Source organism: Columba livia, chromosome 7 (genome assembly GCF_036013475.1).
Source record: "Columba livia isolate bColLiv1 breed racing homer chromosome 7, bColLiv1.pat.W.v2, whole genome shotgun sequence".
NCBI lineage: Eukaryota > Metazoa > Chordata > Aves > Columbiformes > Columbidae > Columba > Columba livia.
This window is the reverse complement of record NC_088608.1, coordinates 10,469,733-10,484,860: the sequence shown is the minus strand read 5'-3', so window position 1 is coordinate 10,484,860 and position 15,128 is coordinate 10,469,733. Positions and strand designations below refer to the sequence as shown.

General features: G+C 47.4%; 1 protein-coding gene across 3 annotated transcripts in view; it reads right to left on the bottom strand.

Annotated features, from left to right (window-relative positions):
* Positions 1-15,128, bottom strand: part of HEG1 (heart development protein with EGF like domains 1) — a 54,167-nt gene that overhangs the window by 19,861 nt on the left and 19,178 nt on the right. The window contains exons 2-13 of one of the 3 annotated variants that reach the window (XM_065070477.1): positions 14,256-14,531; positions 12,990-13,220; positions 12,341-12,634; positions 11,570-11,767; positions 10,768-11,076; positions 10,044-10,358; positions 8,640-8,879; positions 7,398-7,706; positions 6,265-6,588; positions 5,516-5,815; positions 4,663-4,989; positions 1,843-3,189 (exon numbers count right to left, since the gene is read on the bottom strand). In XM_065070477.1, coding sequence (XP_064926549.1) covers positions 1,843-3,189; positions 4,663-4,989; positions 5,516-5,815; positions 6,265-6,588; positions 7,398-7,706; positions 8,640-8,879; positions 10,044-10,358; positions 10,768-11,076; positions 11,570-11,767; positions 12,341-12,634; positions 12,990-13,220; positions 14,256-14,531 — 4,470 coding nt within the window. Of the gene's footprint in view, positions 1-1,842; positions 3,190-4,662; positions 4,990-5,515; positions 5,816-6,264; positions 6,589-7,397; positions 7,707-8,639; positions 8,967-10,043; positions 10,359-10,767; positions 11,077-11,569; positions 11,768-12,340; positions 12,635-12,989; positions 13,221-14,255; positions 14,532-15,128 lie in introns of all 3 variants that reach the window. The other 2 variants (XM_005505090.4, XM_065070476.1) reach the window with 2 other exon arrangements.

The window sequence follows — 15,128 nt, the reverse complement described above, 5'->3', positions numbered from 1 at the left end:
TCCATGATCCAAAGCTAGTGCTTGAATACTGATGCAGTCTGGAGATAACCCAGTAATGGCAGAGGCAGCCCTGGCTGCTGTCACCTCCTTCACTGGGGCTGCAGCCTCCTCCATGCCAGGCTGGGGATGGTGACAGCAGCGATATCTGCCTGTGCCACTGCTCACAATGCACCCGCTAGGTGAGCAAGGGCTTGGCGAGCCGACACCAGCTGTGAGATATGGTGTTTCAGGGGATTAATGGTGGTAGTCTCGGATGCTTCAGAGGTTAGGGCTAGACGGGTTGGACTAGACAATCTCTAGAAGTCCCTTCCAACCACGACCATTCTGCGTGTGTGATAACTCAACCTGCAAGTTCTGGAGAAGATATCCAGTAGCTCCCTTTCTAAAAAAGAAATAAAAAAGTTGTGGTCAAAAAGGCTCCTCTTGCCATGTGTATGACTCACGCAGGCACAAATGCACAACACACATGCATGCAAGTGTAGAGCGTGGGCAGGACTGTGGACTTGTTGGTGACAAGGAGCTACAGGACGAGCAAGACAGCTTACATGCCACTTGTACTTGTTCTGCAGCTGCTGCCCAGTGCTGCAGCAGAGGTAGGGAGGCTGGGCTTTGCGGTTAAAGCCCAAAGTGTGAGGGACAGCTGTGTGTGTGTATTTCTGACAGCACCATATACCCCGTGGCATCACACAGTCCCGAGCCAATATCTGCATTGGGACACATTGCTTGTCACGATCTTCGTGTCTCAACTAGCCTGGCACGCCTACATCAGTGAGAAGGAGATCTGGCGTCTCTAATCTAAGCAGCCAGAAATGGGGGGGTGTATTTTAAAATGTTGCCTTTCACTTTGCTGTCCTTCAGTCTGCACTTTATTCAGTGGGGAGCGAGGCAGCACCTTCTCTCACGGCAGTGAGTGCCCACGTACAAAGCATCACATCTCAAGCAGTAGAAGGATCTTTTTCATTCTGCTAAATGCAAATTTTGGTATTTAAAGGAAATAGTAATTCGGGAAAAGTGTGAATCACTTGGTAAAAAGGATACATTACATTAGTTTTTGATTTAAAAAAATCCATTCACTTACAGTGAATTATTTTGCATGAAGCCATAGCTATAATTAAAATCAATCAGCCTGAGAAATAACCTTTAAATACTTAATTATTGCATTGAATGTATACTATTGCCAGTATTTCACTGAGATTAAAGCGACTAGCACATACAGTATCCCACAGTGGCATGAGGGCCAGGCTCCTGAAATCAAACACAGAATCGATTTCCATTTGTATAAAACTTCAGTCAGTGTTTTTACTTGAGAAGATAAGAAACCTGGAGTAGTAACAAATTATTGTACCACCACACTCAGCAAGATTGCAATACATAGCCTACCAGGAGAAGCAACAGGCCCATCAGTAGGAGATTATTTAGTAAGGAGCGGAGAAAACAACCTTACATCATAACAACAGAAGAAGTTCCAACACAAATACCAAGTGTTGGTCAAGCACCTTTTCTCATGAATTTTTAATCAATATCATTGAGAGACTGACAAATATAAAATTCATCCTATGCTTACCTGGAAGACCAGCCAGCTTTATTTTCTTGAAATTCTCAAATTTCAACCCAATGTTTCTATCAGAAATGTTTGCCTTTTCTAGCAGTTCAACTTGATTGCTAAACTTTTAGTTTAAAAATACCAACGTGGAGACTGAGTTCTTATCCTCAAACCCTGCTGACAACAGACTTGTCATACATACATACGTAACCCTTCAAAAACCCTTGAAGTGGGACCCAGGTGTTTCTGGTCCCCTGGTTCCTGGCCCCACCACTGATGAGTGCCACTAGACATGTTACCTGTTGCTGGAGATGATGTCCTCAGCCCAGTTGTGCTACTTGACAGAGGAACAGTGGTTGGTTTGGTAGCAGCCAGAGTAGTTGCAATGCTCACAGTGGTCTTGCTGGTTGGAGGAGTTTCAGAAGGACTCGTAACAGGGCTGTTTTCCTCAGTGACTTTACCAGGCCTTGCAGTGGTGGGATCCACAGCTTCTGTGCTTTCACCAGTGGTATACATGTGCTTAGTGGTAGCAGGCACTTGAGTTCTGTGAGATTTCGTGGTGCTAGCATCACCTGGTGTTGTCAGCACAGGAGGTTTCACTGTGGTCACTGCCAATGCAGGGACAATGACGCTGTGGTTTGTCACACTTGGTGAGGGACTAAGGGGTGCATCTGTCAGCCCAGTCCCTGGGGCATCACCAGCTGTGGTGAGCAGCGATGTTGCCTTTGCAAAGCTGCCTCCCTGGATGGTGGTGGCTCTCAGTGAGGCAGTCTCTGTTACTGTCATGGGAGTGGACACAGACATGATATGACCACCAAGCTGTTCCATGGGCGACGTGGGGAGAGGAGGAGACCTGGTGGAGGTGAAGGTGGTGTTGTTTTGGGGCTGGTGTGTAGCACTGTGCTTGTTGGTCCCTCTAGGTGAGCTCCTGGCCACAGCAGCTGTGGAGGGCACCCGTCTGACCACAGTTGTAGCCACAGAGGTGCTTGCTTGATCACTATCACTGGGCTGTGAGACAGATGGTGATGATGAAAACAGAGGCAAAAAAGATGCTAATGAATAAGATGGGGAAAGTGACGAGGAAGTAGGCAAAGAGGATGACAAAGCCTGCAGAGGGGGTGAGGATGCCATCACAGAGGACAAGAGTGGCTCAGATGACTCTGATGATGTAAACAAATAAGTTGGGGGTGGTGTTGATGACAGCAAGTGATGCAGTGATGACACTGAAGAAGAGGCTGGAAATTCTGATGAAGATAGAGATGATCTATCAGTGGTCAACAACTCGGAGTCAGTGTTGAAAAGAGTTGTATTTTGTACACTGCCTGCAGAAGCAGAAGTCAGCTGTTTGGAAGAGTGTACCAGCAATGGCTCTGTAGATGGCTCAATAAAACTGCCATCATTGGATACGTTCCTCCTCCTGTCCTGGGCCACAGAAGACTTCAATGAATCAGAAGGGTTCGAAATTTCAGAAAAAAAGGTGGAACTTTCCGAGGAGTCAGCAGAGGTGCTGCTATTTGAGATAGACAGGAGGGTCCTTTCTCCTCCTCTAGTATATGTGGTTGAAATGTATGTGCCATCCGTATGAGAAACCGAGGTCCTTTTCTCAGCATCGATGCTACCAACTGGCTGATGGCTACTTGAAAAGCCTGGAGTAAAAGGACAAAACGTATTAGAAAGACAGAGTAATAGGAAAGCATTTTGATGTCATATTAAAATCACTTGCTAAATAAGTTAAATGTTCTGTCTGTGAACTGGTCCATGCTCTTCTAACAATTTAGAGCACCATGCAAGCATGGCTATCGAATTAGAAGCCTTCTGCACTTCTTAGCTCATTCTAAAATGGTGAACTCAGACAGACACAAAGCTCCCATGAATCCTGTAGGTTTCTAAAATACTATTCTTCCAGTGTTGATTTTCTAACAGGACTGAGAACTTAGCATTTTGTGATATTTTGTAGCAAACTAAGCAGGAAAAACCATCTGTTCTCTTTATCACTCATAATTCATAAAATTCATATCGTCTCCCTCCTATCCTCTATCCCCAAATAAAGAACATCCATTTACTTCAGTCACTTTGTTTTTAGACACAGCAAACTTCATGCCTCTGCAGGATGAAATTATCACATTATGTTAATTTGCAGCTTATCATGAACTCATTGATTGAAAGCTTTGCAGTCAGGAAATCCTAAAGAAGTACTACATCATTCTGCAAAAAAATCAGATTATTCACCATAAAAGGTGCAGTCAGTCTTATAATATGAATTTCAGGATGTACAGCTAAGTTCAGCAATGTCTAAAAACAAAAAATAGGGTATTGAAAATGTGGTTTAATTCTGCGATTGACTTAGGTCATCATGAAACACTTCTGAAAACATTATCCAACAGAAACCAGTTAGGCTGCAAAAAGAAATTATGTGGCCATCAAAACATGAGAGTTTCCCTGCTTGGGTTCATAGTTTCACTTCTAGAATGGTTTGCCAACCAGGTGGGGTCTGGCTTTGAGTCCTTTGATGAAAACATCCCACTGAGTGCACTGCAGGTGGCATTACATGTACTAATCACAGAATCATAGAATAGTTTGGGTTTGAAGGGACCTTCTAAGGTCATCTAAGTCCAACCCCCTGCAATTAGCAGGAACATCTTCACCCAGATCAGGTTGCTCAGAGCCCTATCCAGCCTGGCCTGGGATGTCTCCAGTGATGGGACATTGACCACTTCTCTGGGCAACTCGGGCCAGTATATTACCATCCTCACTACAAAAAATTCTTCTTCATGTCTAGCATGAATCTCTCCTCCTCTAGTTTAAAACCATTACCCCTTGTCCTATCACAACAGGTCACCATCTTACTTACAGGCCCCTTTTAAATACTGAAAGGCCACAATAATGTCTCCCCAGTGCCTTCTCTTCTCCAGGCTGGACAACCCCAACTCTCTCAGCCCGTCCTCACAAAAGAAGTGTTCCAGCCCTCTGATCATTTTTGTGGCCTCCTCTGGACCATCTCTAACATGTCCACGTTTTTCTTGTGCCTGAGGGCTCTCAGAACTTTGTATACAACACAGATAAATTCAGGACAATATGAACTTCCCCAAAAAAGTATACACTGGGAGACACTAACTTACTTGTGAGATCATTTTGGAAAGAAGTGGGTATCTTGGAAGAACGTGTGAAGAGCGTCTCTGTCGCAAAGCCCACGCTGCCAGCCGAGGTGTTGGCCATCCCACTGTGCTCCACTGATGCCGGCTCAGCTGGCCCTGGAGAGCTGGAGGTCTCAGCATAGGATACGGAGGTCTCCATGCCACCAGCCAGTGTGCCATCTGTCACCGGGTGCAGCGTCCTCTCTCTCCCGCTAGCAGACGCAGATGAACTGTACACAGGGTCAGTGATGGGGCTGGATGTCCTTTCCTCAGCACTCGAGCTGCGTAGGGAACGATGGCTGCTGCCCACAGCTGGAATAGCATCGAAAAGCAGGCATTTGATTTTATCATCTCAGAGCAGAGAGCACTTGTGAGTTCTACAGTAATTCTGTTTGGAAAGGCAGATTAGTAAAATTGCACAGATAAACACAGATTAAGTACAAGTTAAGAAGATATCACATATCTATCACCTTAAATATGGATTTAACACACAAAGCCTACTCCATGGAAACAGGACTCTCCAAATACAGTATGACAAGCAGTACCATTAGAGTCATAATAGCGTATTTGTGTTATTTATAATTATTACTCCAACCCAGGCAGGTAGCAGATGTCTCCCACAGCAAGAAGACACATGTCTCATTCCTGAGACTTTTTTTGTTAAGCACCAACAGCTGCAGACATACAACACCAAAGAGCAGAATCACCACCACTTATAAATCCTGTCCATGACACCCACAGCTGCTCTAACATGTGGTCATATCAACCCCACAAAAGAGGGAGAGGGAGTGGGTTTTTTCCTAATTCAAATGCCATCCTGAAGTTCAGAAAAACTCACTAGAAGGTTCACCAGCAGCTGAGAAGTAGGTGGAGACCCTGGATGAAAGGGTGACCCCCGGCTCCGGGTACCCCGCACGGCCAGACGAGACGTGTCCTGCTCCAGGCCATGCCGTGGAGGATGGCAGGGGGCTGGTGCGGGGCTCCACAGCCATGTCCACACGAGACGTGGGGCTTGCTGCCACTGTGCTCCATGTGCCATAGTGAGCAGCAGCCTGAGATGTCCCCTCCTCATGACTGGAGAGTGCAGTCGAGGTGTACGTGGTCTGAGTAGGAGTACCAGAAACTCTTTTTCCTCTCTCTGGAATTGCAAAGCAGAGATACACATACATACATTTATATAAATATATAAAAATGTATATATTTTATATATTAACAATACATTTGAGGCCTCTACAGGGACTAAAATCTGAATGTTTAAATTCCCACAGCAGAGGTGGCACTTGGTGACCAACATCACTTATTTGCTAAGTGAGGTTCCCAGGTGATCTGTACTTTCCCCGTTTACACCAGAAAAATAAAATGGATTGGGATGCATGGCATGTCTTAAAGAGAATGGCAGCAGGGAGGTAGGACCTGGTCTTGGACATCATGCAGAAAATTCCCTTAGGACGACCAGCAAGTTTCAAACCAGCTCTAGTGGGACACTGAAAGCAAAGTGGAGGCAGAAACACATGATATCTGGGGTTTAAGGAAGTGCTAAAGTTCTACTGATGCCTCTGTGGCAAACTGGTAAACCACAAGACCCACCTGAAGCACTTGGTGAAGGTGAAGGCATGGAACTGTTGGTAGGAAACACAGGCAGTGGCTCTGTGGTGAGCTCACCAAGTCCAGCACCGCTTTGTGAAACATCACTCTGCCTGCCGGGCTCTGCTGCTGATGAGGATGGCAGAAGGACCACGTCCAATGACATGGTGTGGGCTGAAGCAGGAGCAGAGCTCCCTGCTGCACTGGATGCTGCACGGGTGTCTGACACAGGCATCATGGTCCTCTCCCCACTGCTGGTGGTCATCACCAACCTGGGTGTACTGGTGAGAGGAGCATTGGGCAGGTGTCCTCCTGAGGTGCCTTCTGCTGGGAAAGGACAAAGGCAAATGGATTTATACACACTACGCCCTAAACAGGTAGGCACGCCCTCTTCCATCACCACCCTTGGGCTGACAGCACAGATATAACATGGCAGAAGATCTAAACCTGGAGGAAATTGTGAAGACACAATCCTTTCCTGTGCAAGGAAATGCTGCTCGCAGGACACCCTGAAGAAGGTACTAAGAACAAGTCGTGGCAGCACTGTTGGGTTTGCTTCCCTTGGGCACTGCTCCCAGAGCTACAGTCCAGCCATGAGCAGCACAGGGCCCACATCACCTCTGCAGCGCCCACACCACCTCTGCACAACCACACAAAACACACCAAATGATAGAATCATAGAATACCAGGTTTGAAGGGACCTCAAGGATCATCTGGGCCAACCTTTCTTGGCAAAAGCACCATCTAGACAAGATAGCCCAGTGCCTTGTCCAGTTGAATTTTGAAAGTGTCCAATACTGGGGAATCCACCTGAGGAAATTATTCCAGTGGCTGATTGTTCTCATCATGAAAAATTTCCCTCTTGTGTCCAATCAGAATCACCCCAGGAGTAACTTGTGCCCATTACCCCTCCACTTTTCCAAATCTTGGGGTCAAACTACTACTGTGCAGTACTACAGACTACTCATGCAGTAAGGCTGTTTTTTTCTGGTGACCACAGGCAAAAAACAGGTAATGCATTAAATTTTCCTCCATAATGCCTGATGCCATCATCCAGCATCTTCTGATGTGCCCTCACTCCACACAGAGCAGATGTTTGCAGTCTACAGGAAGAAGCTCCAAAGGTCAGAGCTCACCTGGAGAAGTACTTTCTGAAGCAGCTGGTGAACCCATGAGCAATGAGTCCATGGATGACACGGTGGCATCTCTGCTACTACCACCCTGGGCTCCTAAGGAGGAATGGGTATTGTCTGGAGACCTGGTGGTTGCAGTACTAGTGGTGTAAATCTCTGTTGTTTGGGCAAGTCTGGTGCTGGCTGGCAGAGACCTTAATGTCCTCCCTCCACCCTTGGTGACTGTTGTGGAAACTGAGGTGCTGGTGATAGGGAAATCAGTTCTTCTCTCTCTTGATGGGATGCTGAACGACACATGGCTTCTTCCAGTAGCTAAGATGTGATAAAGAAAAAAATTTACAGTTTTACATATGTGAAATAAATAGACAAGCTTCCTTTCAGTGGCACCCAGAAGAAGCAAGTACACGCACAAGTAGATAATATGAGATGTCAATCCAGAGTAAATACAAAATTTCCAAAGACATGAAACCTCCTTACAAACAGACATTTGTCTCCTAAAAAATGTGGTTTGATGCTGAGAAAAGTGCTGTTACATAAAAACTGTTGAACTACAGATACTGTGCACTTGATTTCACCATTGTGTGTCTGAATGCACTCCATGCTGCTAGAACAAACAAGAACCGTAACAGCCCAGAAAAGCCTGAAAATCAGTTCAGATAAGGCAAAAGGCTGAGCAGTGTGCACATTTTAGTAAAAAAGTCTGAAGAATGGGGTTGGAGGATCAGACCCCTTCAGTGCCGCAGCAGGGTCTAGGACCAAACAGCAGCATAAAGGACCTCAGAGATCACATTCAAAGTTGCCTTAAATTTGTTGAGCTGGTTCAGTTCCTGGGAAGCAGCATGGTCCAGGGCGTAGAACAGAGGGCAGGAGCTCAAGTCTGGTCCCTGGGACTGCAGGGACATGAGCTAATCCTTGCTCGCCAAGTTTTCTTGCCTATAAAATGGAGATAGCAACTGGCGATAGTTAAAAAAGAATGATTATTTGAAAGTTAATTATTTTTCTTGGCATAATGAAACTTTCCACACATGTGCCCTTTCTGTAAAAATCCCAAACCACAATTTTTGGTCAAGCAAGAGCTGAAATATTTCAGACACAAAAAATCACACTGCATCCTTCCAAACAATATACTCTGTGCAGCAATCTCATCTTTTGACAGCAAAAAAGAGTCAGGCAAGTGTAAGATACAATAACTGTCCTCCTTTTACTTGCAAGAGAAATGGTTTTTCACTTTTAACTTGAGCTCACCTGTGGAAGGACCTTCTGAAGGAGAATGTGTTAGCGAAGGGTCTGCCACCCGCTCGGTGAAATCTGTGGTGTCTCTGGCCCCGTGACCTCCGTAGGTCTCTCCCATAGAAGACATGGATGAGGACTGGACTGTGCCCAAGGTCCTGTATGTACCACTACTGGATGTGGAGACTTCTGCTGCCCACGGGCTGCTGCCCGTGGGAGACCTCAGGGACCTCCCACCACTGCTGGTGGCCATGGCTGAAATGAAAGCGCTGGTGGGAGAGGAAGCAAGGGGGTTTTTCTCTGTCATTGAGCTGTTAACTGGGCGGTGGCTGCTTCTGACACCTAAGATACAATAAAACCAGGTTTGATTTATGCATATATACATTTGAGGGATTGTTCGCACAGTCTATGTTTGTACACTGCTTGCTGAGACATTGAATAGACCGAATTCTCAGTCTGGGAAAGGCGCTGCTCTGGGAAGATGTGAATTCTTTACATTCAGGCACATGTGGCTCACAAAAAGCCATGAAAATCTCAACAAGTTTTATAACTGCCGGCTGTGCACTATACTGGATATATGCATTAAAAGTGCCTTTGAGCCTGTTTAAATCAATAGTATATACCTTTAGCTTCAAAGCAAATCTAGAGGATAAGCTAAAGAAGGCCCAGTTTAGGTTTTCTAGTGATGGTGCAGAAAGTCAAGCTGCCATGTCAGTGCCAGGCTGATGGCACAGCCATGAGACCTTGCCCCCTGCAGCACTGGGCACCCAGGGCCACGCGGGGTCAGACACAGCCTCCGCCATAAGATGCCCAGAAACACCCCAGCACCCCAATCTGGTGCTGGACCCAGCTTGATTTTCCCCCTGTTTAGGAGACGTGCTGCCCCAGGGCTCTCCCGAGCTGGTGATGCTGATATTCAACAGCTCACTGGGAGCAAGAGCTGCACTGTGACTCGCAAAGTGATGGGCTTAATTGTGAATTAATGGTGAACTATGGGGCAAAATAACATAGCAGGGACCACTGCAAGGGCACAGGGCAAGTCAGCACTGTCACGGCTGTGGGGGCTCTCAAAACATCACCTGCACAGCAGAGGCAGCGCCAGGTGACGGCTGGAAATCCCCAGCAAAAGTGTCTCCGACAGGGAAAAAGTGCATGCCCATATTTCTAAGCAATGGCTGCTTTTCCCATCACAGGAGTTTCATCGGCAATGAGGACATGGATGTTTTTTCACTTTTTCACCCAAAAGCTGAGATCCGCTCCCACCCTTCCCCCCAGCCCCGCTGCCAGCCCCATTCAGCCAGTAACAAAAACATCCACGTAGCCAATAGCAACTGATGGCCATATCTGAAGAAAAACAGCATGGGGATGCAAAATCCCATCCAGCCACAAAGCAGTCAACTTTCAGACTAACAAATTTACCTCTGAAAGTACTTTCGGAGGCAGAGAGGGAGCTTGTGAGCAAAGGCTTCTCAGGAGATGCTGGGAGGTCGGTGGCTTGCTGTGAGCTGGTATGACGGTACGTCCTGGTCCCCAAGAAGGAGAAGGTCTCCCCAAAAGAGCTGATGGGGTTGGTGCTGGTGGCAGAGCCCCTTGTCACCACAGCTGTGCTGTTGTTTGCAGGGGATCCTGGAACCCCCATTGCCACGCTGGGCACGTCAGCACCGTGGGGATCTGAGTTCAGTGTCACCTCTTCTGCAGCTGAGATGCTCTTGGGTTCATAATTGCTGCTAGAGGCTAAACAAAGGAGAACAGAAATGTAGAACTGCATACACATACATGAAAACAGCTGGGTAGGTTTCAATCCCTTATCAGTAGATTTAGACAATGTATACATGAATATTCAATACGGAAATATTTAATACTGGAAATCAATAAGACAGGGAAAAAATAGTCTCTATATAGGCACTCCTCAAGTTATTGCTTGCAAAATTCAACTGAAAGTTTTCAAGGAAAATCTATCCTTCTCTTCCAACAAGAATAATATTTATCCATACTTTCGTTTCTATGAAATGTTTTTAAATGTACAGAATCTGCCAAATACAATATTATTCCTCCTTTCTTTAAAATAAAAAGGATGTATTTTGTTTATAAAAAGAGTTTTTAAATAACGTTCTGAGCTATACAGCTAGCTATCAAAACTCACTCATGGAAGCGCTTTCCGAAGCAGACGGCGAGTCCGTGAGCAACAGGTCTGTGGCACCTCTGCCACCACCACCCTGGGCTCCCAAAGACACCCCAGGGGACGAGGTCTGGTCAGAATTGCTGGTGATTTTGATACCAGAAGTGGAAATCTCTGCTGAACTGGCCAGTTTGGTGCTGGCTGGCAGAGACCTCAATGTCCTCCCTCCACCCTTGGTGGCTGTTGTGGAAACAGAGGTGCTGGTGGTGGGGAAATCCGAAACTCCTCTCTCCATGGCCAAGATGCTGGACGGGTGGTAGCTGCTTCCAATGGCTACGGCACAACAAAAAAAACCCTGAATTTATACATATGAAATTATAAACAGATGGAACCATTTTCTTCCCAGATGCTTACAGCACACATACAGATATTGAGCATAGGAAGTTTTCAATCTGGACAAAGTGCTCTTTTGGAAAGGCTTGAATCCTCTTGCCGCAGGAAGATCTTGCACAGAACCTGGGGCTTGCTGCCAGGACAGCACAGCTTTGTGAGAGCTGGGGCGGCTCGGCCGGAGGAAATCCCAAGGGACAAGGACTGAAGGGACTTGACTTTAAATCCCACCTTGCTCTAAAACTAGTGGAATTCAGCCAAGGCTCTCTTAGTAATTTTTTGGAGCTTGAACACAGCATCAAACAGCAAAAGGGAGAAACCTCGGCATGGCCACGTTCCCATATGAGCCTGCAGCTCACTACACGCCCCAGGGCTTAATGGGACATGGGGAAAAATACTTAAGGAAGCACAGAATAGGGTAAAACAACATACTAACCGAGCTCATCTGTGCCAGTGCTTTCCTCGGCTGGGTGAGAACGGCCGAATTGGTGCTCTGTAGAGAGCCCAGGGAAACGTCTCCATGCTGGGGCCATCGAAGAGGATGCCGACGCTGGGGGCTGAGCTGCGGAGCTGGATGCTGCCCTTTGGATACCGAAGCTCAGGTTTTCTGCAGCCCCACTGCTGCTCCCAGCAGCTGTGGCAAAGGGAATGTCACATGTCAATGTGAGAACTCTGGAGATGTGTTTGCTCCTGCAAAGCCCTGGGCACTGGATAAGGACTCAGCAACTTAGAGGTTTTCAATAAGTTCATGTGGAGTGGGGCAAAGTCTCTGGTTTTGAGAGCTCCAGAAATAGCTACTTGCAAAGCAAGTGAGGGGAAGATATGGAGCCCAAGGATCTCAGATTTGTTGTCCCATACAGGTTACTGAAGCGCAGACATCTCACCCTGTGGAGCTGAGAGCAAACCCACCCGGCGTGGCCATGAGTGAGGGTTTCCCACTCTGTAGAAACATGGTCATAAGGTCCAAATATTTTAACCTTTTAATTTTTTTTTTTATGGAAAATATTGAGGGTTTTTTTTTTTGAAAAATTATTTTTCCCATTGCTTTATGCTGCTTTCAGCAGGGCATTTCAGCTAACCATGCACATTTGTAACAAGCACAGAGTGTACAAAACACAGCATCTTCCTTGTTTTCTTTCAAGAGAGTAAAAGCTATATAAAGACTTTTTAAAGCCCTAAAACAAACCCATGAGCCAGCAAAGCTCACCTCTGAAAGTGTTGTCCATGGCAGGCGATGCTGTGAGCAAAGAGCTTGTGGGGACCCCCGTAACATCCCTGGGGTGTACTGCCATGTGCTTTGCACTGGTCTGGGTACTGGAAGCTTGGGGGGATGACTGGGGCTGTCCTGGAGAGCCAGGGAGGGGGGTGCTGGGGAGGGGCTGCAGTGTCCCTCTGCTGCTCCCCGAGGGGCTGGGGAAAGGGACTGTGGTGCCCGTGGTTGGGTTGCTGGGTGGCTCCGTGCCTGTCCATCCTCTCTCCGGTCGAGAAGGGCCACCGGTGCCTGCAAGACAATGGTGGAAAGTGAATGAGAGCACGAGGTGGACTGAGCTGCCCACCCAGCATCCTCCCCCTCCGCCTGTAGTCCCCTTGCCTGTACTCTGCCTACAGTAACGTTGGTTTTGGGAGCTGCACTGAGTAATTCCTAATTTTCAAGGCCAGGAGAAGCCACATGGATCCTCCTCTCCACCCTCGTGCATGAAGCAAAACAGAAAACTGCCTGAGCATATAAGTGAGGAATGAGGGCTCGATCCAGCGCAAAAAGCTCTAGCGATGCAGGAAAGCCAGGCTTAACCAGTGCCCAGTTTCTCCAGCAAACAGCATCCACCTTGTTCCTACGCTGAACTGGGATGGCTCACCTGGGGAACGAGTCTCCATGGATGGAGGCAGCAGCACCGTCCTCGTTGCATTGCTGAACCCTGCCACGTCCCAGGTCCCTCGGTGCCTGTCCAGCATCCTCTCAGCCGAATTGGTGCTGATGGCTGTCAAAACCCATGGTGTCCCCTCAGCATCTACAGGGGTGCTGGGAGAAGCCAGAGCCCTCTTGCCTCTCTCCCAGCTGCCTGCAGCATGGTGATGGCTTCCAGTGGCTGGAAAACAAGGTAGAGATGGTCATGTTACCACTGGACAAGTTAATTTTTTTCTCATCGGGGTGGCAGCAGCATCACCCACAGTGGTACCCAGCCCTAGGATATGCAATAGGTAGGGTCACAGCTGCATCCCCCGTGTTCCTTCTATTTAATACAGAGAGTACTGCAAGAGGGACTGCTGGGAACAGAGCTTTTCCATCATCAAAAAATATCAGTATTTCAAAATCTGTCTTCATTTGTGCATGACAAAAGAAACACAGATTTAAAAAAAAAAAAAAACACATTAAAAATGCAGAAGGCAGAAAGGAGCTTATGCCAGGACAGCCAGCAGCTGGCAGCCTGGGCATGCCAGCTCCACATGCTAGTCCCTAAGTAATTAAAAAAAGAGGAATTAAAAACTTAAGGAAAATCTCTATGGTCATATCTCAGCAAGACACCTATTTCATCCAGGAATATTAAGATAAAAAACAAAGTGGGGAAAGGACAATCAGCACAGCCTTGTCCCGCTGGTGTGGGAAACAGACTTTAATTTCATGCATGCTTAAAAACAGTACACTGGTTTACTCATGAACACAGTCCCACCTAATGTGGTGAAGATTATGAAAAAGCCCAAAGGTTAAGTGTTCACTTGCAGGATTTTCACACGAGGACCTCAGCTACAAATCACAATGCAGCTGGTCAGGTATTATTAACTTGGGTACTTGTTGGGTTCATGATGGGGTTCAGGTCCCTCTGGGAGGAGCCCTGGGGATCCTGGGGGTCTCTGCTCTGCCCGCAGCCTTCAAGCTCTGCGGACAAGGACTCCCTGGGATGCTGCTTGGCGGTGAATAACAACAGGGGCAGCTCCCAAGAATCACCTTCATTGTAGCGTTAAAAAAACAAAAACAAAACCAAAAAAACAGATTTCCTGAGATTGGATTTCCTCTAAAAATCTGAATTTCTAGCAGCGGGGCGAGAATACTTCCTAACCACCAGGTACACTCGGTCCACGGGATGGGTATGGCAAATGGAGACTCCCGCATTGATAAAACTCACCAGGAGGATGGCTGTGGGTGGGCAGGAGGGTCGTTGTCCCAGCAGAAGAGCTACCTGGGGGTCCTGCTCCTGGTGGGGTGACATCCCCATCACTGGGGGGGTGACCAGTGTGCCTCGTTACCCCACCCTCTGACAGCACCGCACCGTGCCTGGCAGGCAGTGATGCTCGCTCCCCACTCCTGCCCAGCATCGTCACCAGCTCCACACTGTCCACGAGAGTCCCAGAAGTCCTCATCTCCATGTGCAAACTTCTCGCCTGATGGCTGCTTTTGATGGCTGAAAGGAAATACAAGAAAAAAAATTAAAAATCCATCAGTGCCGGACATGCAGGCTCAGTTCATTGCAGTAACACTGAGGCCAAGCTCTGATCTCATTTACACTAGAGAAAATTTTGCATAATCAAAACACAGACATGAAATTTATTTTTGGATTCACACCAGTGGAAATTCTTGGTCTTCGGGGCCAAATGCCAAAACTCACCTTTGTGAGCAAGATTAATTCAACTCAGCACCCCCACGATTTTGTGTGTGTGTGTGTGTGTGTGTTAGGAGAAACAAATCTTTAAAGAAGAAAAAAAAGTCCTTAAACAAATAACTGATGGAGGTATGTGCGGTGTGGAGTCCATGGAGGAGTGTGGAGGTATCCAGAGCTGACGGTCAGCTGGAGCCCAGCACAGCCCATGTGCCCCATCCCAAGGGCATAACGGGGGCAGGGATGGCCCCGTAGCTCTTCCCCTCTCTCCACTTGTCCAGTGCTTGCTGGACACTGGCCTCGAATCCCACTGCCTCCAGCGAGACAGCGTGAGGCTGCCTGAGAACTGGAGGGCAAACAGGAGGGTTGGCATAACCCATCCAGCCACCACAGGGCACCAGG